The sequence below is a fragment of the Uloborus diversus genome, chromosome 5 (genome assembly GCF_026930045.1).
Source record: "Uloborus diversus isolate 005 chromosome 5, Udiv.v.3.1, whole genome shotgun sequence".
NCBI lineage: Eukaryota > Metazoa > Arthropoda > Arachnida > Araneae > Uloboridae > Uloborus > Uloborus diversus.
The window spans coordinates 179,251,994-179,276,117 of NC_072735.1; the positions used below are offsets into that span (position 1 = coordinate 179,251,994).

Genomic DNA, 24,124 nt, shown 5'->3' on the forward strand with positions numbered 1-24,124 from the left:
TTAAATAATGCTTCATGTGTATGGCAACACCCACATAAAAATTACAAATGGAATTTAAACTAATGCATTATAGCTGCTGCCGCCATTTTCGAAAAGCCAAATTTTTCTTATTCAAAATAAAAATTGCATTTTCTCAAAGTTTGCATTTTAGATTTTCAGTCTTTTATAAAATGACATATGAAGAAACAGGCCAGCCGTTTGCTGTGCTTATTTAAAAACCATGGTTTTGCTCCAGCTATAGATTATTACCAGACTATAAGCACACTTTTTGACACGTAATTTTCTTCACTAAAGATCCATTTTTGATCTTTCTATTGTTTGAGATCTTCCACCTGGTCCACCAACCTGAAAGAGTTCAATATATTAATATTGAGTACTCATGTATTTTATATGGTAACTTAGTATGCACTTTATGAGCAACTAATAATAATTAGGTCTAAAAGCACTGCAAGAGAATGCCCCCCCCCCCCCCCCCCGTGGGCACCCTTGTTGTAGATCTTCTTTAAAAATGATAAACTCATCAACTTAATTATTGATAAAAGTCGTACTATCAGGGCCGGATTTGAAAGTGTGGAGGCCTCGGGGGAACGAAGGAGTAGAGGCCCCTAATCAGGGTTCAAAAAGATCATCATATTTTCGAAAATGTCCGATACTTTGATATATATCCGAATATTTTGATATACATGTATATATCTGATATTTTCGATTTTTTTGACTCATGAAAGTTAGAATATTTTGTAAAAATGTAATTGTGGGGGCCCCTTTGTTGTGGAGGCCCAGGGCAGTAGCCCCGCCTGCCCTCCCCTAAATCCGGCCCTGCATACTATGGCAGGTTAGTTACCGAGTGAAGCCACACTAAGCAAGGTATTACTGCATATTAGCTCAAGCAATGAAAATTTTATCCTACACTTAACAGCTTGATTTACGAACTGTAGCCATTTGAGATAGCTTAAATTTTGCTTTTCATGGTTTTTATTTCATCAATTAGCCACTTGAGATGTGATGCATCAAATTCTCCGTAAAATATACGGAAAAAAATGACCCTTGTTGTTTTAAAAAATATTTTTCCTGTTACTTAAGAAGTTATTAGAAAATCACATTCATTTTTTTTATCCTAATATAAATAATAGCCAATGATAAAGTAACCCGCATGTTTCAACAATGAAACTCGCGCCACGGCATGATGATTTGATAATATGTTTTGTTAATGTTTAACATGCCAAGAAAAGGCTTTATTGTTACAAGGCTGTTATTGTTACAAGGCTGAACTCGATCCTATTTTACTGGTAAGTCTTTCATTTTAGGAAAACAAAGAAACTAAAACAATTAATGCTATCTACTGGAGTTTAGGGTTAATAAACTGGTGTTAGGGTTAAAATTTCAACTATCAAAATATCACCAAACAGGCAATGGCTTTGTTCAAATGCAGAAGCAATTTTCACCCGTCATACCATGACGGGCGATTTTCGGTTAGAAAAGAAAAAAAAGGCAGGTGCTATTGTTTCAACTCAACCTGCACGAAACACAGAAGAAATGAGCGAAACCTAACTCACATGACTATTCCAGGTGTCCTTTTTGTTGACTTCGGTTTCTGAGTCGTCCTCCGACAATTCCGAGTATTCGTCTTCGTGGAGGAGGAGATTGTCTCGAGATGGGTTAGACCCATCGCCTAATCTGATCACACACAGAAGTCAAGGAAGTACATTGCATATTTCACACATGGAATGAGTCAAATTCAGAATAAAGGTTTTTTTTTTGAGCAAATAAGTTTTCTAATTTATTCTATTTAGCCATGCTTTGATGTTGTTATTCCATTGCCTTTGTGATTAGTAGACAGTGAGTCAGGTGATACAATGCACTGTAATCAATGAAATTCATGAATGTTTAGTTATTTTCCTTCCTTTGTTTTTTGCATTAGTTGGATGCAAAGTTCGTCTTTTGCATCTTATTGATTCCTTTTTTTTTAAAAACTTTTGATTTATTCTTTATTTTCATTTTATTACTATCATTTTTTGCAGATGATACATCCCCCCGCCCCCCCTAAGTATCCTATGATACATAGCTCCAAAGAGAAATCTTTTTGTATCTGATTCTTTTTTTTTTTTTTTCAACTTTTGATTTATTCTTCACTATTATTTTATTATTACAGCTCTTCGCAACAAACATCAAGGGACCATAAATTTTGTACCAGGAAATTGTAATGGAATTTAAGCAATGTAGTGGATATTCTATTGCATTGTTATAAGCTGTAATGAGATTGTACTGCATTATTTTCTGAAAATTTGATTATTTTTTATTTTATATAAATATTCTTTTCTTTTTTTGTAGAATATTGTATATTTCGTAAGTTAATTTTAGCATGCACAAATGCACGCACGCAAGATTTCTTAAAATGTTACAGTAACTATTTAAAAATACTCATAATTAGAAAAAGTTGAACACTTGAAGTATTTATTTATTCATTTATTCATAAGATTGTACATTTAAGTATAATTTATAATATTCCTTTCCAGTAATAAACGGAACTCAAAAGTAAGCTCATTTCACAGTAACTGCACAAAACTATACAAGTAATTTAAAAAACACAAGTTAATATCATATAAAATCATGTTTTCTAAATTTTAGTGACTTTTAAAACCATTGCTTTTATTACATGTTAGGCTACAAAATTTCATGTAACCTGTTCAGAGAGTAACACTGCAAAACTCCCAACTCTTTGCAGCATTCGCTTTCACAGAAGTGCCTCAAGAGAAAAAAAATTCTTCATTATTACCCCAAAAGTCATTGCGGTAAGAACACAAGAGATAATGTACACATACAATAAGAACACTATTGTGTATAAAGGATACATTGGTTTAAAGGACCTCCTCTTTCTTCGCGAAAACAGCTTAGCAAGCTGGGTGAATTTTTTACGAGAAGCTAAATGTATTAAAAAGAAAACAACCATTAATGTGCAAAATAATTACAAGTTTTCAAAACATTTTCGACTTAACTCAATAATAAAAAGAATTCATAAGATTTTATTTATAATGATGAAAGACAGTGCGGGGGGAGGGGGAGAGAGAGACTTAAAACTTCATATAGTAACTATTCCTTTTTAAGGGAGGGAGAGAGAGACCAAAACATAAATATAGTAACAATTCCTTTTTAACAGAGTGAATGTTAAATAACATTGTTGAGTAGATGGCATTTTTAATTGTCATTTTAGTATTTATTCTTATGAAATTGACATTTTCAGATTGATTAAAATAACAATAAATAGCAAGTAACACAAGAGTAAAATAATCAGGTATTTATAACCAATATCTCGATATTAGGCATATATTCTATATTTTTAGAGAATAGGTTTTCATGGTTTTTATGCGGGAAGGGGGGGGGGGGCTTGTTTTGCAGCAGCTTTAATCAATTTGGTGGTAGTATAAAAGAATTTTATCTAGCTACACTCATCTATTACTGTGTTTATCTATTTATTCTATTAATCTCTAACTTTCTATTGATCTTTTTATACCTATCTATCCATAGTAGTATCTATCTACCTCTATCTCTATTAATTTGTGTTGATTTATATTCTTTTCTAACTATCTCATATATTATACCCAGTGCTGTATTTGGAAAAACACACTTGAGGAAACTCACCTTGAAGTTTTGGGGGGCTCACCAAAAGAAAAGGAGGCTTAAAAACAATTTTCATTACATTTGCATTATTTTAATAATTAAAAACCAAATATTTTGGGGAATATATCTGCTTGCAACTATGCCACAGCTTCTACCTATAAATTTATATTTATATCTCTTTATGTCCATCAGTTTATTAAGTACCATGTTACCTATCTACTATATATATATTAGCATATATACAAATGTATCTATAATCGAGGCATTCATAGCTTAAATAAATCAAGTCCAAAACTATTTCTGATTGAAAATTCAAGTGCCGCATAAATTACTGTTCTTGAATTTTCAAATTATGAGTCATATTCAATTTAGTTTTCTACAACAACAATTAAAAAAAATATCATCTAAATCACTTTCAAATTCATTAGTGCCAATTAACTGTAATCTTGCTTTATCTCAGCTACAATTTATGGACTGGATCTACTTTAGCAATAAATAACTTAATAACCAATATCTATCTCTAAATAAGTATCTATCAAAACATTGTATCTCAAGAATGCAGGAGCCTGACAAAATCTCGCTGAAAAGCAAGTAGAATCGTGAGAGGGCTTACCTTTCCCCATGTTTTTGATTTTTTCCCTAAATGCAGCATCTGTCTCCTCGGGAGGGGAGCTGTTGCAGTAGGGGAAATTGGGATCCAAGCCTTCTCCCGCCTCACCACCCTCTTCCTCCTCCTCCTCTGAGACGTCTGACGAAGCTGAGGAAACATTTTTTCACAATTAGCTTAAACTATAACTGTTTTTTTTTCTTAAATTTTAAATAATGGCAGGAGTGTTAAATAGTGGTATACTGGTGCACATCAACATATTTATAGAAAAATATAAAAATATCATGAAAAGAAAAATATCATTTGCGCTACCAGCATATATAGCTCTTCATGCTTTGATTTCACATTTCCGTGTAACTTTTAATGTTATTTAATGGCTTATTTTATTTAATTGCTATATTGGAGACACTATTATTAACTTCATTTCTTGAAGCTACACATTTTTCTCTGGGTTAAGTAAAATTTAAAAATAAAAATTGACATTGCCTAATGAGAAATTGTAAAATAATATAAATATATCTGTTTACCAATATCAAACCAAATGCTCCAATCAAAACAGTTCTTTAGGTTCATAAAAAAGAACAAAAAAAAAAAAAAAGTATTGTAATAACCAATAAGTAGTTTCTATACAGCTTTTAAATCATCAATGCACTATTGTTCTAATTTAGCCTTAATAACAAATCTTCACCAATTTTGTGAAAATTAATGACATTGTCTAGTAACAAAGAATAAAATAACTGAAACAACAATGCTTTTTAGTGAATCTTGATAGATATTAGCCACTATTCCCTTAAATTATATGCATTAAATTTGAATTCAGCGTTGAGAAATAGAGGTTTCAAGGATTATAAGATTTAATGGCATAAAATAGCTGTAGAGCCAACAGTAGGACAATCCTTACACAATTCAATACACCAGCAAGGGTTTACAAATACATAAAGATTTATGATAAATATTATTTCATTATTTCAACAATTGTAAAATCATTGATAAGAGAGGTTGATAACCAAAGAAGTTTAAAACAAAAATCTGAATGTTTCATGCATGAAACATGCTTTAAATTATGTTTAAGTAATAACAATTATATAATAACTAGCTACGTGCCCGGCGTTGCACGGGCTATCTAAAAAATGAAAGAGATAGATGTCCAGTTGCTGTTTTTGTAGTACTCTGACATCAGTTTCAAACCTGTTAAGATTGATTACGTGAATCTAAAGCATCAAGGTTTAACCAATGCCATTAAGCACTAATTTAATACTAAATTATCAGATTCCGATTAAGCTTTAGTTAAAATCAGTAAAAGCATTTTTTTTTTGTTCAACTCTGTTTCCTTTAAAGAAATTCAAACAATCTTAATTTAACATGTTCTTTTAATTAAACAGGCAGGAAAAATAGATTTATTATAATTCAAAAACTCACCCATGTGAAGGGAAAAGTCCAACAAAAATAACATAATTAGTAGCACATCTTAAATTTACCGAAATATGAGGCTGGTAATAATAAAAAGCTTACATTTTAATAAACAAACATAACTAAAGAAAAAACTTTCATGAGCTGAAAAGAGTTAAGAACAATGGCTGTAAAAAATAAAAAAAGGGCAGATGATAAATAAAGGTTTTGTCCGAATAGAGCAACCGGTTAACCCAGTTGGTTGTTTTGATAACGTCAGCCCCACTGAAACAATTGTTAAAATGTTATTTATTAACAAAAATGTAAAATGATAACAGAAAAAAATAAAAAATGTAACTTAGAATAAAAGAAAAACGAAGCTAACTTGTAATAAATTTCTAAACGAAAAAGATGCTTTAAAGAGCAGTTTCAGGATTTATATACCAGAGTAAAAAAGAAAGTAAACTAATTTAAAATAAAATTCTAGATGGAAACAGTTTTAAGATTTAGACAGCATCCAAAAAAAAACCTTTTAAAACAATTATAAGAATTTTATTATTTGCTCACCCTTATGCCAAATGGCAACAGGAAAGAAATAAAAATTCCTGAATAACGTTATGCTAATTAACGTTTTAATTAATATCTCCACTAATTAAAGTCGTAGAATTACGAGATTGGTTCTATTGTTTTCCTTGGAAAATTTCGAATTGATCAGTATCTCATTCGACTCTCGACTCGCAGCGATTCTTGAGAAGATCTATCTTCAGATGGACAGACAGCGGATGGACGCGAACAGATTTTAATAATATGGACTAGCCTGCGTGCCCGGCGTTGCACGGGCTACTTAAAAAATGAAAGAGCTGTTCAATTGATGTTTTTGTATTATTCTGACATCAGTTTCTAAAGCGCTAAGGAGTAAATCATTACGCGTAATGCAAGGTTTGTAAAACACTAGTAGAGCATATTTTTGGCAAAAACCTCTTTAACATCAATCATAGTTATCAATAATACAAGTTATGAGTATTTTCAATTAGCACAAAAGAGGAAAATATATGCATTCTCCACTATAATATATGCTCACTTTAAACTGAACTAAATCTGATAGAATATATCTGAAATATTTATGTACAATTACAATCAGCTTTTTACATAAAATGACACACACTTTTTTGTTGATTACGTGAAACTAAAGCACCAAGACTTATTAAATACCAATAAGCATTAATTTAATATCAAGCCATCAGATTCCGATTAAGCTTTAGTTAAAATCCTTAAAAACAATCTTTTTTGTTCAACTCTGTTTCACATAAAGAAATCCAAACTTTCTTAATTTAACGTGTTCTTTTAACGATACAAACTGTATTGCAAAAATCGAAACAGGAAGGAAAAAGAGAGTTATTACAATTCGAAAACTCACCCATGTGACGGAAAAAAGTCCAACAAAATAAACATAATTAGTCGCACATCCTAAATGTACCCAAATATGAGGCCGGTGAATGATAAACTTACACTTCAATCAATAAACATTACTAAAGAAACATTTTTCATATGCTGAAAAGAGTTAAGAACGTTGAATGTGAAAAAATAAGAAAGGACAGACGATAAATGTCCGAATAGAGCAACCAATTTTAAACTAATTAAAAATGAAATTCTAGATGGAAACGTTGTTTTAAGATTTGGACAGCAGCCAATAAAATCTCTTTTGACACAATTATTAGAATTTTATTTGCTCACCCATATGCAAAATGGCAACAGGAAAGAAATAAAAATTCCTGAATAGCGTTATGTTAATTAACGTTTTAATTAATATCTCCGCTAATTAAAGTCGTACAATTATGAGATTGGTCCTGTTGTTTTCTTTGGAAAATTTCGAATTGATCGGTATCTCGTTTGACTCCCGATTCGCAGTGGTTCTCGAGAAGATCGATCTTCAGACAGACAGACAGACAGACGGACGCGAACAGATTTTAATATTACAGTGGATTAAAATTAAGTTAGAAAATAGATACATTATTAAAACAAAAAATGAAATAAGACAATTTAAAATAGCAGAAGTTAAAATTCCTTTCAACATTCAAAACATTTGACGCACTAACAAGTTACAAAAGGATTGAAATTTCAAACACAACTTGCAATTTTGGGGCAACACAAAGTGATAGTGACACATTTACACAGCATAAGTTTTTACATGTCTGTGACTGTAAAAACATTCTGATAAACATTCCATTCGAGTACTGGAGTTCAAGCAATTCAAGAAAACTATTTCAAACTTAAAAGTGAATGAAGAATTTCGATATGAGTTGAAAAAGATTAAGTTTAACTACCTTGAAAGCTTTAAAAGCAGGAAAGTATTGATCCTGTAAAAAGAAAATATTGGATACATGAACAGTTGAACAGAGATCTTTACCTCGTTCAAGAGTTGACAGAAACTCTTTATTGTCCTTTAGTTCTTGGAAGAACTCTTCATTTTGTAAAAATAAAGCTATCCTTTCATCTTCCAAAAACTGCACCAGGTCGGGGTCATTCGTCGCAGTATTACTCTGACGTTTTTTCTCATTCTCTTCCATTCGCTGCTGCAGAATGGTGGAGCTCAAGATAGTAACCTTCTGGAGAAAAAAAAAATGCTACCATCATATTACTTCCTTGTATGCCAATTAAGGAATAGCTAATGTTTAAAAACTAAAAAGCACGGGTGCAGAATATGTCCAATCCGGCGATCTAGGATCAGGGGAAAGTTGAACCATCTGGGGAAATTTTACAGAATCGATGTTTTTTACTTTTAATTTTCCGCTTTTTTTCGCAAGTGTCTTTTGAATGCATTTTCTTTTGAATCACCACTCTTTATATCTTCATTAACTATTTATTGGATAATAATTTACATTTAATAATAAATAATAGATAGGATATTTTAATTAAAATTTACATGTATTTACTTTTTAGATACTTAATTCTACAAGTTACCAGTTCATTCTATTAATTTTAAGGATGCTGTTTTTTTTTTTTCAAAATTATCTATACCTATAGTAAAAGGAATGAATTTTTATCTGAAACATATAACCATATTGTAAAATTTTGGGGAAATTTTCGTATAGATTGGGGGAAATGTTGGCAGTAAAAACATTTTCTGCACCCCTGCTAAAAAGTGATTATTGTTGAAATCTCACCATTATAAAATATTAGTAACAACATACATTAAATGTACTAAAAAGGTAATAAAGATATATATTGTAACACCTGGCAAGTGGCACAAAATTGCAGAGATCAACTGAACCAGGCCTTGCAGAAAATATTGTGGGACCTAGCTTTATTAAACGCTACAAGTACTTAAAACAGATGACAGTAGACCAATTATTTGTTAAGAAATGATGTGAGAAAGCATTTTTATATGTTTTAATGTCTAGTAAACAATTCTATGTTAAAAGCTAAAAATAATTGCCTTATTGCTAGAGCTAAGGCACAATTGCAAGCAAATACTGAACAGTTCTAACTGAGCTGTTTTGGAACTTGTTTGCAGTTTTTTGTTTGCCGATATTTATACACTAGTAGTACCCGCACCGCTTTGCATGTAATAGAAAATAAAAAGGTCTTTTGGTTCGGCTGCATATTTACAAATAATGTATGATGAATTTTCTCACCAATTGGCTGGTGCCCATGTTACGGTTCCACGTTATGATAATTTCATAACCACATCGAAGTTTCGAAAAATGGCTTCGAGGTGCAACCCCCTTGCTACAAACTAACTTTGTGCCAAATTTCAGGAAAATCGGCCGAATGGTCAAGGCACTATGCAAGTCACGGAGACAGACTCCGGACAGACAGAGATCCGGACAGAGAGAGATCTTGACAGAGAGAGATCTTGACAGACAGAGATCCGGACAAAGAGAGATCTTGACAGACAGAGATCCGGACAGAGAGAGATCTTGACAGACAGAGATCCGGACAGAGAGAGATCTTGACAGACAGAGATCCGAACAGAGAGACTTTCAGCTTTATTATTAGTAAAGATATACAAATGTGATGACTAGCAACAGGCACTGGACCCAGCTAGGCTTGTCCTAGTTGATTTATTAGTCCTCAATGAAGATCGACGGCCCCTTGCTCGTCACAGCCTCTCAAGAACGGATGGGGACGATCGCCCCTCACTTGAGAGACTCTGCAGCGGCAATGTTTGGAAATTGAAGTTCGAAAAATGAAATTTAAGAATACCTTTGGCAATGAAAAAGAGAAGGAAAAGGTTAGGAGACAACCTTCTGCCTCACCCTCCTTGGCTAAATCTCGATATTGCAGCTGTTTTGAGTTATATAATGATGCAGCAGCCCACTCCTCCTTAAGCATGTGCAAATCAGATAAGTAGCAAGAGGCAAGTAAAAGAATCATTGCCCCTCTTTGAAGAAATTCTGGATCTGCCCTTGCAGCCTCTTCCGGTAAGCTGTTCTAAGTGCCTACAACCCTACTAAAGTAGTATTTCTTCCTTATTTCCAGGTTAGCCTGAGATTTGAACAGATTAAAACAATAACCACTCGTCCTGCTTTTATGTGGAAATTTCAAAGTCACTTTTTAACCCTTAAATAGTCGGGTATTGGCCTATTCCTCCCATGTTGTCATATATGTTGCCCTTTCCCCCGTCAATCCTTATCTTGATAATGGGGTCCCCATCTGTGTAGTTGACCTTGAGTAACTCCCTAACCCTCACACAGAGTTCTGAGAATTTCTTTTGGTACTTTAGGGTCTCATAGCTTTTGGAAATGTATGTCCATCATTTAGACTGATAGCGCAATAACCTAGTCAACCTTCCCGACATTTATTTCTTTCAGCGTACGCTGAGTAAGCATTGTTCTTCATTTCATACATTTGAATAGTAAATGGTATCCATTTTATTAGCTGAAGCAAACACTAACAGAAATCATTTTTTTTTTTTTTAAATTGTCTCACAGATCGCTAGGGCGGGGAAAGAAACGAAATGTGAGCACTAACGTAACATGAAGAGACATGAACACGCTTGGGTTAAAGATGTCTTAGCACTTAGTATTGAACTAGTGCCATGATATACTGGACATAACATCTTGCAAAGTTGGTGAAATACTTTCATTTCCAAAGACAGAGAGAACAGAAGTGGTTACTTTTGTGTTTGATTTAGTAGCAGGCACTCCGCTAATTTTCAGAAATGTTGGTGGAAGCTCCCCTAAAAGTGGAGGGTTCCATTCCTTCAACGTTTTCAAGGCCACATCTGATTCAGAGGATGCTGCAGCGGGGGTCTCTCCCTCTGCACTCTCTGCAGCCTCAGAAGTTTCTGAAAAAAAAAAAAAAAGATCAGCCAATTCAAATGTTATATTAAAAAAATGGAAAATTATTTTAGACATACATAGAGTTTCCACTCCAATAGTAAACATTATCATACATAAGATACAATACCTCAACACTAGAAAAACTAAAAAATGCAATATACCTAGAAGGACTGAAGGGGGTCTTTGTGCAAACCCTATTTTGAGTGAATTCTTTTTCAAAACTCTTCCTGAGTGAGTCTACATATTTTCTCTAATGATTAAACAGAACGGAATGCATAGTAATGTTCAGTCATGTTATCTTGGCGTGCTAAAATGTAAAGTTAGATTCTTTTTCGAAGAGCAATCCCAACAGTTTGGCTGGTGGGCAGTCGGCAGTATTTAGCATTTGGAATTTCATCTGACTAAAAAAAGAGAAAGGTAAAGAGGTGAAACTAGAGTGAACAGGGGTTGAACAGGTAATGATTTTTTTCTTTTTTGTTAAAATTGTAAAATACCTACCAGCTCTTGGGGGAGGCAACCTAGACGGCCGCTTAGGGCGGCAAATTTCGAAATTGAAATATTTTTTTAAAGTACGAATATCTGTTTCAGCGCCATAAGATTCATTGCTTCAATGCTAAACAAAATAATTTAGAGGTGTACCAGTGCTTGGATATGCAAAACATAGTTTTGAATTTAACTGGAAACTCACTTTAATTTTAAGCACTTTACTATTGTTTTTATTTCATGAATATATTATTATTTAATATCATTGTTGTTATTATTATTCCGTGTCGAGAGGGGGCGGCACTTGTCAATATCACCTAGGGCCATGGGCGGATTTATGGGGGGGGGGGGGGCAGAGGGGAGCAATGCCCCCCAAGTTTTGGGAAAACTTTATGTAGTAATAACACATCTTCCAAAAATAAAAAAGTCATTATTTTTTTCTTTTTTGAATAGTTCAGAAGAGCATGGGTGGATTTATAGGGGGGCATAGGGGGCAATGCCCCCCAGTTTTGAGAGGCCTTTATATAGTTACAACACATCTTCCAAAATCTTAAAACAAAAAAAACATGACTTTTTTCTTTTTTGAATAGTTCAGTGAAAATAAAGAGAATAGCGAATGTATTATCTGATGGGAGAAAAGAAAAGGAAAAAAAATGAACATTAAATACAAATAGTGCAGCTGTCATTGGGGTGCTGAAAATGTGTCTAAATTCACTATTTTGGACTGAAAACCATTTGGGCAAGTGCATGAAAATATAGGCTAAACAAGCTATACATTAAGCTGCAACAATTCTCTAATTGATGATTATTTTAACAAATTAGAACCTAAAAGATAGGAAGGAAAACTCTACCTCCCCCCTCCCATTCGAACTAACAGAACAATCTACTTGTTATGATTTGTGTCCACATTTAAAGTATTTATGTGCATAATATTTATGTTCTTAGTAGATTAATTGGTTTCTGAGAGATTCCAAAAATTAGTTTTTTTCCTTTATTTTTTTTTTGAGAGAGAGGGAAATTAAGTTCTATCGCAAATTGAATAAATTTCAGTTATCTGAGTATTCTGATTAATTGAATCTTTTTACCTAGAGGGAAAGAACAATTTTACTTACTTTATAAATACTGTTTAAAAAGTAAGGTAAGTCATAATCATCTAAGTCTAAGTGAGTCAGTCCTTGTCATTATTGAAATCTAAATAATTGAGTCATTAAAAGTTTTGGAAAAATTTACTGAAATTTTATAAAAGTCTATAAAAACCTAACCAAGATTGGTAAAATCGTAAAAATCCTTTAATCGTAAAAATTGACGAATTTTTGTAAAAATTACAAAAAAAATCAAGCAAAAATCTGCAGGTAAGAGTGAATTACAAACAGGGCTGATTTTGCCTATAAGATAAACAAGCTATAGCTTAGGGCCCATGCTTTGAAGTGGATCCCTATCTCCCCAAAAAATTGCATGATTCGTTCCTTAAAAAATGGAAATTGGTTGAAAAAACTAATTTCATTTTCATGTGCTTAAAAACTTTGAATATTTGGAAACGTGTGGCTACAAACTTTAAATTTTAAAATTTCTAACAAATGGTAGAGGGAGAGGAATGCCAAAATTTGTCAAATTCAGCTCCTTGCCACAGCCTGCATTGAAAATGTAAAAATCATGGTTCTCATGTTTGTAATATATTATTCGAAATAAATTTTGGTGACTCACATGTTTCATGTCTTGCTATATATTCAATCCCGAATGCAGTATTTTGGAAATTCTTTTGTATTGATTGCTTTTATCTTACTTCTACTGCATATTGTTAATCTGTTTAGCCCGGGAAAAAAAGATACACTACCTTTAAACCTTTTCATTTTCTGCACTACTTATAATTAAAAAAAAGGTTGTTGTAATGAGAAATCTATAGTTTATTTTTTCTTTCAAACCTTAAATGGCTGTTTCTTACAAAGTTTGAACAATACTGTACAACTGTATATAATCTAGTTATCACTTTCTATGTCTGTCCCATTAACCTTTATAAGGCTTCAAAATGCAGAATTTTATATCCATTTTACAAAATTTCCTCCGGGGGAGAAACCCCCGGGACCCTTAAATTTGAAGATATTCTATTTCTCACTTAAAAGGAGCCCTGCATCACTTTCTTGATACCGGCCCCCTCTCTTAAGGTCAATTCAAAAAGGACAGCATGAAAACACAAAGCATGGACTTGCATCACAGAAAACACAAAAACATGGGGGTGGGGGCTATAAAAATGTTGCTCAAAAAAAAATCTTGCCCCCCCACCCCCCAGGAACTCAGTCCTAAATCCGCCTATGCCTAGGACGGCAGAACTACTAGAGCCGGCCCTGGTCCTGCCTCCTATCTTTATTGGTCAAAAGGTCAATATTTACCTCCTATGAGGCTAAAAATTAAAGGATTACATTAGTACTCAAATAAGGTCATACGATTAAAAATCAGAATGTTTCATTTTTCATGTCATTAGTCAGTCATCATTCGATTTATTGAACAATCAAACTATCAGAGAGGCTTTTTAGTGTTAATGCTGAAAACATTCAGCAAACATGAAAAATAACTTTAAGAGATGGTATTGTCATGTGAAAAAAAATTCCATGAAAAAAACTGTGGAAGTTTCCAAAACAAAATTAAAGAATGCTGAAAATAATTCTAACCTAATGAAATTTATTGTGGTAAAAAGAGAAGTTTTTAAAAATGATACATTGATATAAAAACAAGACAGATGAAGTTTCTCGAAATAAAATCACACAAAAATTTCAACTCTTTCTGCAATTAACACTGCAATTTATAAATCATTCAATATTAATTTATTGTTGATGAAGCCAACGATGAAATTGACTTTGTGAAGAATTACTTGTCAATACAAATTAATGGTATTAAAGGTAATGTGGATTCATAATTTTCTTGAAAAAAAATTAACATTTAAAATTTGCCTTTTATATTTTTTTAGCATCAACTTTGGTTTTTGAGTTACCTACTGTCGAAATCAGTTTTTGGCATCAAAGTGCCAATCCTGTTTGTTAGCAACTTCAAACAGCGGTGTCCCTGATTGCCCAAAATTTCCCTCATTCAACAAATTTTAACTCACAACTCACTAAATTTTGAGACGTTATTGCAATTTTCAAATGCTTGAATGTCCCATTTCATTACATGTAGTTATGTGCACATACCCATATTTTATCATTCAGCAAAATTTAGGGTAACATTTGACAAATTGGGATCTTCCGCCCTTCAAACAATTTTAGGTTGAGATGCTCCTGGCTTCAAAACTCAAAATCTGGGGGATTGGGAATAACCCTGGTGATAGGCCAGGCACCCGAGCCATTGGCTGAACACACCCACCAGGTCATTTTGAAACTTGGGTCATTGAGGCATTGTATCTTACTTTTTGAATTTTTAGTGCTGCAAAATGGCTTTGTATTTTTCAAAAAAAAAAAGGTCAACTAGGAGGCTACTGCTTTCCGTTCCCTGTCATTTACCACCAAACCTCCTCTCAACTCCCGGGGAAATTCAAGCAGTTTCATTTGGTTCGTTTTGTGATCCCCTTGCTCAAACTTTAAAACCTTGATTATGAAACTAAACCAAACTTTTCAACTTCATTTCGTTTCAACAATTTCATTGCCTACTGTGATGCTATCATTAGATTTTCATTAAATAGAAAGAAATGAGCACTACCTCTGTATCAAATTTCATCAAAATCTGAGATCGTAAGCAAGGGCAGACCCAGCTTTTGGATTTAGAGGAGGTCAACATTGGTAAGAGGATCATAAATGTCATTTTGGGCATAGGTGAAGAGGAGGAGGGGTAAATTTTATGAAATATAAATCCCCAAAACACAACTTCTGGCTCTGGCTTAAGGGAAAGTTGTGACTCTCCTTTCTGGAACTGCGTCTGAGGGCAAGGTCGAATTTTACAAAAAACAGCATTGGTTTGATGTGGAGAGAGAATAATTCCAGCTGCCAACATTGAACAAGTTTTAAATTAGGGTGATTTTGCATGAACAAATTTAATGCCAAAAACTTGAAGGTAAAAAATGTTAAAAATATGAATAGGGATTTTTTTAATTATGCCTTCATAGAACCCAAAATTCTGGGTTCCAAAATCTGTCAGGATATAAAACTTGGCATTTGAGATTACTATTATTACTATTTTGAAGTTAAAAAATCTATAACTTAAAGGTTAAAAAAATAGATATCTGAAAAGAGGTTTTAGTTAGTTGTCTTTTATAAATGACTAGCAAAAATACCCGGCGTTGCCTGGGCTAGCAATAATTATGAGAAACAATCGTTACTTGCATTTGTTTTCTGTTTTAAGTGAAAGAACTTAAAACACACCTTTTTGACGATATTTAAAATCTAGCTTCTTCCTTACTCATAAAACTAAAGTAGCATTAAGTAAAAAGAGCAAAATAGTATTCATTTAGAAACGAAAACACGAAAGCTTATATGAACTTGAAGAATTTCCGAAATATGAAATTAAGCTTCACATGTTTAGAAAGATTTATCAGTTAATGCTTATTTTTTTTACATGGAGTCTTACCTTCTCTGTTTGTCTATTGAAGAACGAACTGTTTAAAAAAATGTAGCCGCGCGCCCGTGATCCTCTTAAACTGGCTTTAGTTATTTTGGAAAATTTCAATTATTGTGGGTTCTTGGTACGATTTAAAATGTTACCCAGTTTGAGGGAATCGATTTGGGATACCTTGGATAATGCTCCCCCACCTTACTTTGTAAAACGATATGTTACTAATTTTTGTTAAAGAGATATTGTCGCCATATGCTAAGATACTTTTGGTCACCATAAAATGGCGCTAAACTATTTCATCCGAAATGTTTCCAAAATAAGTAGTAAAATTTGGCGATGGTTTGAATTTGTGCACAAAGTCACATTAATGGAAGTTTTTGTGCTGTTTATGGATTTGCCTAATTTAGTTGCTGGATTATTTTACAGTAAAAATAGTTTTTAAAGATTCTTTGATTGACGATATTTTGTTTACATGGTGAAAGCTGACAAACATTATTACGTAGTCTTTGACTTCAAAAACGGCGACAGTTGAAAAAACTGCCAAACCGCTACAATCCGCTACTGAAATCTTTCTGCATAAATTTTGGCGAGGTTTTTGCTGTTAGATTGGATAATGATTTAAAAATCCAATCAGCACAAATAATTAAAAAAAAACATTAATTACACAAAAGTTCGGTTTAAATGGAAAATAATCAACCAAATCTAGTTATTATTAGCCAATCTTGGGGAAAAAACATTACTTTAAGATTTGACTCGAGAAAAGTCTCCAACAGTCAGACGAAACACAAAAACATTCAACAATTCTAACTATGAACTGGGAATTGAGATGACACACTAAATAATGAATTGGGTTGAGGAAAGCCTTCGAACATGGAACAAAAAAAGCTCATAACTCGTTTTTCATACAACTTAGAACCTTCTAACAGATGCCATCTTCAGCAGAAAAATAAGCGCTTTCGATGGACACATAATTTGAATGTGTGCACATATTTTTCACCGTCATATTGGGGCATTTATGCGAAAATTTGGACAAATTAGAATAAAAAAGGAACTATCAATCGGATATTTTGCAACTGGTCTACAAAACTCCCCAGTACCAAAAAGAACAAACATTGAAAGTTTCAGCCAAATCTGACGGGTAGTTTCTGAGATCTTAGGGAACAAATTTACCAACATCCATTTATATATATATATATATATATAGAAGATAATAAACATTTCTTGCAACAGGTAAAAATTTGGGAAATCCAGAAAAAAATTTGGAATGTTTTATATAACTTATTTTGGGAAATCAAATTTTTAAAAGGAAAATTAAATAATGTTTAAAAAAATAACCTTTTCATGAAATACACCACCAGCTCAGTCATTACATCCGAGGACTACAGTTTCATGCTTATTAGCACTCATCAGCCCGGAATTGGAATTGACTGAGGTGGAGGTGGAAAGCCTCTTGAGGAGGCCAAGAGTGCCAAACAAACTGGTAGCTAATATAGAATTAGCACTTACGCCTTTTCATGCTTGCATATTTCTAGGATTGTGATCACTTTACCAAAGGGATTTTCGGAGGATACCAGGGAGCCCCAAGTTCTAGTCACTGAAAAATACCCTTTTAGGGAATTTTGTTGTGTGGATGAAAATTCGGGATATATATTTATTTTATTAGAGAGAGAGTGAGAGAAGGCATCAAAATTCGGGAGTATACCGAACAAATTGGGCGAGTTGGCTGCTATTCAATATGAATGAAAATCAACTTCAAAACTGTCCAATTACCATTCACTTTCGGGAGCTTGAACTGCACGGCGGGAGCTTCCGACGCCGCCCGTCCTTCCGCCCTCCTGGGTGGCGGGACCACCCTGGGGGCCCTTTCCGGGGTCGCCCTCGCCTCCCCGGAGGTGGGGGCCCGGGAGGGGCTCTGGGCGAAGGGCACCGCCTGGTTATAGGAGGGGGGCGGGGTGGAAGGGGAGTACCGGGGCGGCAGCTCGTCGTTTTCCGTGGCGTCGAGCTCGGTCCTGAGGCGCTCGTTCTCGTTGTCGGTGCTCATGGCCAGCAGCTGGTCGATGGTGGAGTCGACCGCCCCGTTGTTCGACCTCAGCACGACCTCTATGACGTCCTCATCCATCTCGGGGAACATGGTCTTGAAGTCTCGCATGGCCTGGAGAGAGACGAAGGTCGAGATTAGAGGTCATCTAAAAATATAAGCACATTAGAGCAGAGGTACCGAGTGAGGTTTATAAGTGCATGGGGCAAAATGTTTTCAGGAAGTTGAAGCTTCTGATGTTCTCTTGCGTAATGTTTTGGAATTGTAGTTTTAAAAATGCTAATTTAGTAGAGTTTTGTCAATGTTTTGGGAATAGAGAGGAGTTTCCAGAGTTTTCCCCGTAATGTTTTTTGAAATAAAGTCTAATTAATAATAATACGGAAGAAGTTTGGACTTTGTAAGGGTAAGGAAGGCTCTTCACAGAGAAAAATCTTAAACTGATGTCTCAAAGACGCAAATGAAAGACATCTTTAGCAAACTTAGAGCAAGGGGTTTGGAGTTCTCTCGCAGAAATTTTGCAAAGTTTTTTAAACATTTTTCAAATCTCTTCTAATTACTCTGTTAATGATGCACTAAATAAAGCATTGTTCAACGATGACCCTTATCAAAAATAGATTTCTAATTGAACGCTTACCTACAGTTTAGCATGAAATTAGTCAAGAACAGTAATAATTCTCACATTCTAATTACTTTGGAACATTTGAACAAATTGTATCAGATACAGAAAATTAGGGGTTTATACGGATGTTTTATTTTAATTTTTTCGAGCATTTTTTCTCCCTCATTTATATGATGACTCTTCTCGGGCCATTTGGGGCCCCTGAAGAACGGGGGCCATAGGCCATGGCCTATTCAGCAATAATTAGGCCCTGTGTATAGGAAACATACACACATATATATACACACATATATACATTTATATTCTTTGTTTTATAAATATCCTTATGTCACAATTGAAGATTAATTTTGTAATGATTTATAAAAATCTTGAATGAACTGAAACAGCTAGCAAATTTTTTTGATTTTAACAGAAGTCCTCCTTTTTTTGCTGCAATAAAAAATTAAGAGATTTATTTTTTAACTGATCACTTTTGTATTCGATAAATAATTATAACAAAACATTTCAGTCAATATTTTTTTCGTAAAATTTGCAACAGGGTTGGCAAGGTTTTGGACACTACGGTAAAAGCCATGGTAAAAACCCTGGTTTTTACCGTCCTGTCCAAAAGTGTCCAAAACTACTTTTTGAGAAACTATATTTTGTAAGAAAATATAAAAACAGAACAAAATGTGTCAAAATTATTTTTTTTAATTTTTAATATATTTATTTTATGTGAACATTCAAGTATAAATAGTATAAACATATATGCAACTTATTTATGCAGTTGATTTTAATCTAGTTAGGTAAAAATTAAATTCTTCATTAAAATTTTCAATTTGTATGCAAGAGTTTTTTTTCTTTCCAAAAACCAAATTTTTCAACATGTATGCATGTGTGCAAAAGAAAATGTTCAAAATATAGTGCAATAATTCATTTAAATGCAATAAATTACAATTTTTATATTAAAAAATATGAACTAAAAAAAGAATAGCACAAGTTTTATAACATACGTGTTTAATCATCAATGTCTTGTTATTTAATCTATGATTTAAAGAACAATTTTTGTTAAAACATCATGTAACACTTTTTTGCAAAAACCATCTAAAAAAAGTTCTTTTTTTTTTTTGCACCTAAATATTGCACATTTAATAACATTCCTTTGAGTTATAAATGGAACAGAAATTAGCTATCTTGGTAGTGTTGTGAATTTCCTTTCATAACTCTATCAACTGTTACATAAGGAAGTTTTTAGGTAATAGTTATTGGCATTTTTTTTAGTAAAATACTTTTTAAATGAACATTTTGCAGAAAAATATTATCCAATACTCAACAATTAAACCTCATTAATATCTATTTATGCATTACAAATATTGCAGTAAGTACTAATTGATTAGATTACACCGATGTAACTTTAGAATAGTTTTGGACAGTTTAAGACAGTTTCGGACACTTTTGTAGTTTTAGAGTTTTGGACGGTAAAAACCACCTGTCCTGTCCTAAACCAGTTTCGGACAGTTCAAAACCCAACCCTGATTTGCAATCAACTATAGTAAAATAGAAGTTAACTTGTTGTTCTATCGCCAGATAACAGCACGAGTTTTTGACATGGAATCGAACTATAAAAAGCTTTCTGTCTTAATTGACTACTTTTGTACTCGAAAAATAATTTCAGCAAAAATCCAATCAATATATTTTTATCTAATTTTGCAATCAACTATAATAATTCAGAAGTTAACTTGTTGTTCTATAATCAGATGGCAGCACAAGATTTCGTTGCGGAAACGGACTGAAATTATTGCTTCATCCCACGGCCTGTTTCCTGTAAACTACAACACAGCAATTTCAGAGTTTAACAATACCGTATTTTCCTGCGTATTATCCGCGAGCGATCTATAATCTGCAGGTCCTAAAATCGGCATGAAGAAAAAAAAGCTTCGTATAATCCGCGGATAATACGATGTAAAAAGATAAAGTTTGAATCTAACTTACCATTTGAGCAACTAAACTAAAAACGTGAAAAGGTAATTACTTTGAAGGCATAATCAAAATTAATCTGAAATATAATCTAAAATATAATGATTTCTTCTTGAAATCTCGATTATAGTACGCTAATTACTTGAAAAACAAAGAATCAAGACAAAGGAGCAAACGGTCTAATCTTGTGCAAATGGCTACCTATTTCACTGTAATGTTGCTTATTTTACATGACCTGAATCGCAAAGAGGAACATTGAAGCAACGTAAAATAACCAACATACAGGCAGGCAGCGAAGAAGAACATGCATGCTTCGTAAAACAAACAATATTCAGTCGGCGTACGGTCTTGAACTCGATCGGTGAATCCTACTGTAAAATTATTGAGGTTCAATGCGTTGGTGTTAAGGCGGAAAAAAATCACAGATAATCCACGGCTGCGTATGATCCGCACCTCATAAACTTTGTCTTTTTTAGCAAATAATCCGCGGATTATACACAGGAAAATACAGTAGCTTTCGTAGAAAACACTCAGAGAGAATGATGTTGGAAAAAAGATTAAAATAAGTAAACTTTTTGTGCAGTACAGTTTGTAACACTAAACTATGATTATAAACTTTTGCAAAGAAAAATTCTTTCAATGTTTTGCTTCGATTAAGGGGATGAAACATTCTTAGTTTAAATAAATTCAGCGGCTCATAATTCATTTTTCTTGCTTTTCGAATATATTGCTTGTGGCTGGGCTCAGAACCTGTTGCTGGTCTTGACATTTGTATTGTATTTATATAAGAGATATAAAAAGTGAAAAAAGAAGAAAACTACTTCTTATTTAAAACTTGAGATACTTTTTGTCCATTTTATTACTAACTCATAAAACTATTCTATGAAGTAATACATAGATTCTTTATTAAGTATTTCTCTTCATTTTTAACTTTGAATTCAGAAATGTCAATGAGAGAAGTAAAATTTTATGCGATGTTTTTTGTGTACACATGACAGTGCCATTGTAAAATTTGTTTCACAAAAGTATTCAAAAAAGAAAATATTCTTTGAAATTTTTAAGCTGAAAGGCGGAAAAAAATCACGGATAATCCGCGGCTGCGTATAATCCGCACCTCTTAAACTTTGTCTTTTTTAGCAGATAATCTGCGGATTATACGCAGGAAAATACAGTATTCCAAATTAAAAAAAAGATCCTTAACTAGTCCTTTACCCCCACTTTGGGGTTTCCCCCTCTTATGATAATTTCCCCCACTTACCTGTCTGAATTCGAGTTGGGTGACCGGGGGCCGCTCCCGGCCAGGCTCCTGCTGTTCCACGGCGGCCATCTCTGGGTTGCTCTCCTATGTTCGATTCACGAGAGCATCGCATCAATCTTGCCTCTGACTCTTACTAAAGATATTTTTTCACCTAAAAGAACAATATACAAATATAAATACAAAAGTGACGACCAGCAACAGGCTCTGGGCCCAGCTAGACTGGTCCATGTCAATTTACAATCCCCAGTGAAGATCAATGGCCCTCTTAAAACTGTCTACTCCCTTACTCATTACCACCTCTTCCGGTAAGCTGTTCCACTACCCTGCTAAAATAACAATTTTTCCTAATATCCATGTTAGCCTGAGATTTAAATAGCTTAAAACAATGACCCCTTGTCCTGTTTTCAGTGCTAAACTTCAGCCCCATAACATCTTTCGTTTTAATAAATTTAAACAGCTGAATCATGTCCCCTCGGTCTCTTCTCTGCTCAAGACTGTACATTTTTAGCCTTCTAAGCCTGGAATCATAATCTAAGTGGGAAAGTTCACTCATTAGCCTTGTAGCCCGCCTTTGAACCCTTTCCAATACATTAATGTCTTTCTTAAGATAAGGAGACCAAAAGTGAACAGCATACTCCAAATGGGGTCTTACCAAACTTCGATATAAGGGCAGAAGAACTTCTTTAGATTTGTTTGAAATAGATCTATTGATAAACCCAAGCATCTTATTGGGTTTATCAATAGGTGCATAAACAATATAAGAGAATGTGGGGCAAATTTAAACAGTCACGATAATTCTTTACCTCAGTGCCAGAAGGACGTAAGTCAAAAAATTGCGGTTTTCTACTTTTTAGTGCATTGCATGTAGAAGCCTATTCTGCATCAAGCCATGTTAACGTAATACTTCAAAAAAATCGTTTTCAAGCTTGTGTCACGGTTAAATGAATGCAGTCCCAGTGGCAGTAATTCGGGGAGAGGGGCAACCTCCTCTCATGTGCCTTTTTCGGGGGTTCATTTAATTATTTTATTTTTCAATTAAGAAACCAAAACTAGAAACTATTAAAAAGAAAGCAGAAATGTCAATATTTTCAGAACACAATTATTTGTTTTACTTTGTATATCTATTTGCAAAACATTATTTAGCACAAGTAGTAAATTTTAGTTTATGTGTTCATTGTTAGATATTAGTAAATCAATTGTTTTACCAAAACAAGCTATACTTGATCAATGAAATTATTACTAAGTGTTCGTGACATCTCAAAATACTTAGGGGGTAAATAATGTAAGTCTAAAGTAATAAAAGTAATTCATGTTTAAGTGTTTCTACAGGGAAAATCATTGTGTACATAGAGTATCAAAATCTTTTTAAAAAGTGAATTGTTAGAAATACATGAATTACCACTCATATGCTCTTAAAACCAGCCCTACCAAAATTTTGCACTTTTTTTTCTCTCTTATTTTTATTTGTTTCATTTTTATGCTGACGCTAAAAGTCCTAAGGCTTTCAGTTGTCGTTTTTTTTTACCCCCCCCCCCTTTTCAGTCCCAATCCCCCTCAGAAGAATGCATGTCTTTTCCTTTGCTTGGGCCAGAAAAAAGTTTTTCCTCTCCCCTGTAAAATTATCATAATGTGACTTACATTCTTCTGGCTCTGAGGTGCAGAATTTAACTTTTTCAAAATGAGCAAACTGAAAATTTATTTTGAAAATTACAGTACATAAAGAGAGAGCAATGTATTTTGTAGTGAAACTTGTATCAAAATGCTATTTTTGGTTGTAAATTTGTACCTTCAAAAAAAAAGTGAAAATATTTCACTTTTTTAACCTCCGACCACAAAGGAAAGGGGTTATAAGTTTGATGTGTCTGTGTGTGTGTGTGTATCTGTCTATGGCACTCTAGCGCCTAAACGAATGGACCGATTTTGAAAAAAAAAAATTTTGTTTGAAAGGAGAGTTAGTCAAGAGTTCTTAGCTAGGTTGCTTCTTCAGGTGACATTAATTAACAAAGATATTACTTAAAAACCTATAAAAGTTTTTTGGCGATTTTTGCAGCGAAAACATATTTAAAAATTTAGTACTAAAATAAAAGTTTTTTTCCTGCGTTTGATAGAATATGTTTGGAACTTCCATGTTATGTAGAATTCGAATTATAACGCTTTTTAAAGCGGATTTTAAATATGGCTAAGCCTTTAATCACGCGATTGGTAATGGAATTCATTGTTGGACGACAAGGAAATTAAAAAGCAATGATTTAAAATTTTAATCTGTTGCCTGTTTCTATTTTTAAAATACTTGTAATTGATTTTAATAGTACAAGGCTTTTTAATTTTTTCTCTTAAT

The 24,124-nt window shown here is 33.4% G+C and overlaps 1 protein-coding gene across 1 annotated transcript in view; it reads right to left on the reverse strand.

Moving 5' to 3' along the window:
• Nucleotides 1-265: 265 nt before the first annotated feature.
• LOC129223309 (CUE domain-containing protein 1-like) overlaps nt 266-24,124 on the reverse strand; it is a 29,433-nt gene continuing 5,574 nt past the window's right edge. Inside the window, exons 2-9 of the mRNA XM_054857875.1 lie at nt 21,787-21,937; nt 17,686-18,067; nt 10,732-10,901; nt 8,019-8,214; nt 4,229-4,372; nt 2,850-2,919; nt 1,554-1,674; nt 266-345 (exon numbers count right to left, since the gene is read on the reverse strand). Of these exons, the coding sequence (XP_054713850.1) occupies nt 289-345; nt 1,554-1,674; nt 2,850-2,919; nt 4,229-4,372; nt 8,019-8,214; nt 10,732-10,901; nt 17,686-18,067; nt 21,787-21,855 (1,209 nt within the window). The 5' untranslated portion in view covers nt 21,856-21,937 and the 3' untranslated portion in view covers nt 266-288. The remainder of the gene's footprint in view (nt 346-1,553; nt 1,675-2,849; nt 2,920-4,228; nt 4,373-8,018; nt 8,215-10,731; nt 10,902-17,685; nt 18,068-21,786; nt 21,938-24,124) is intronic.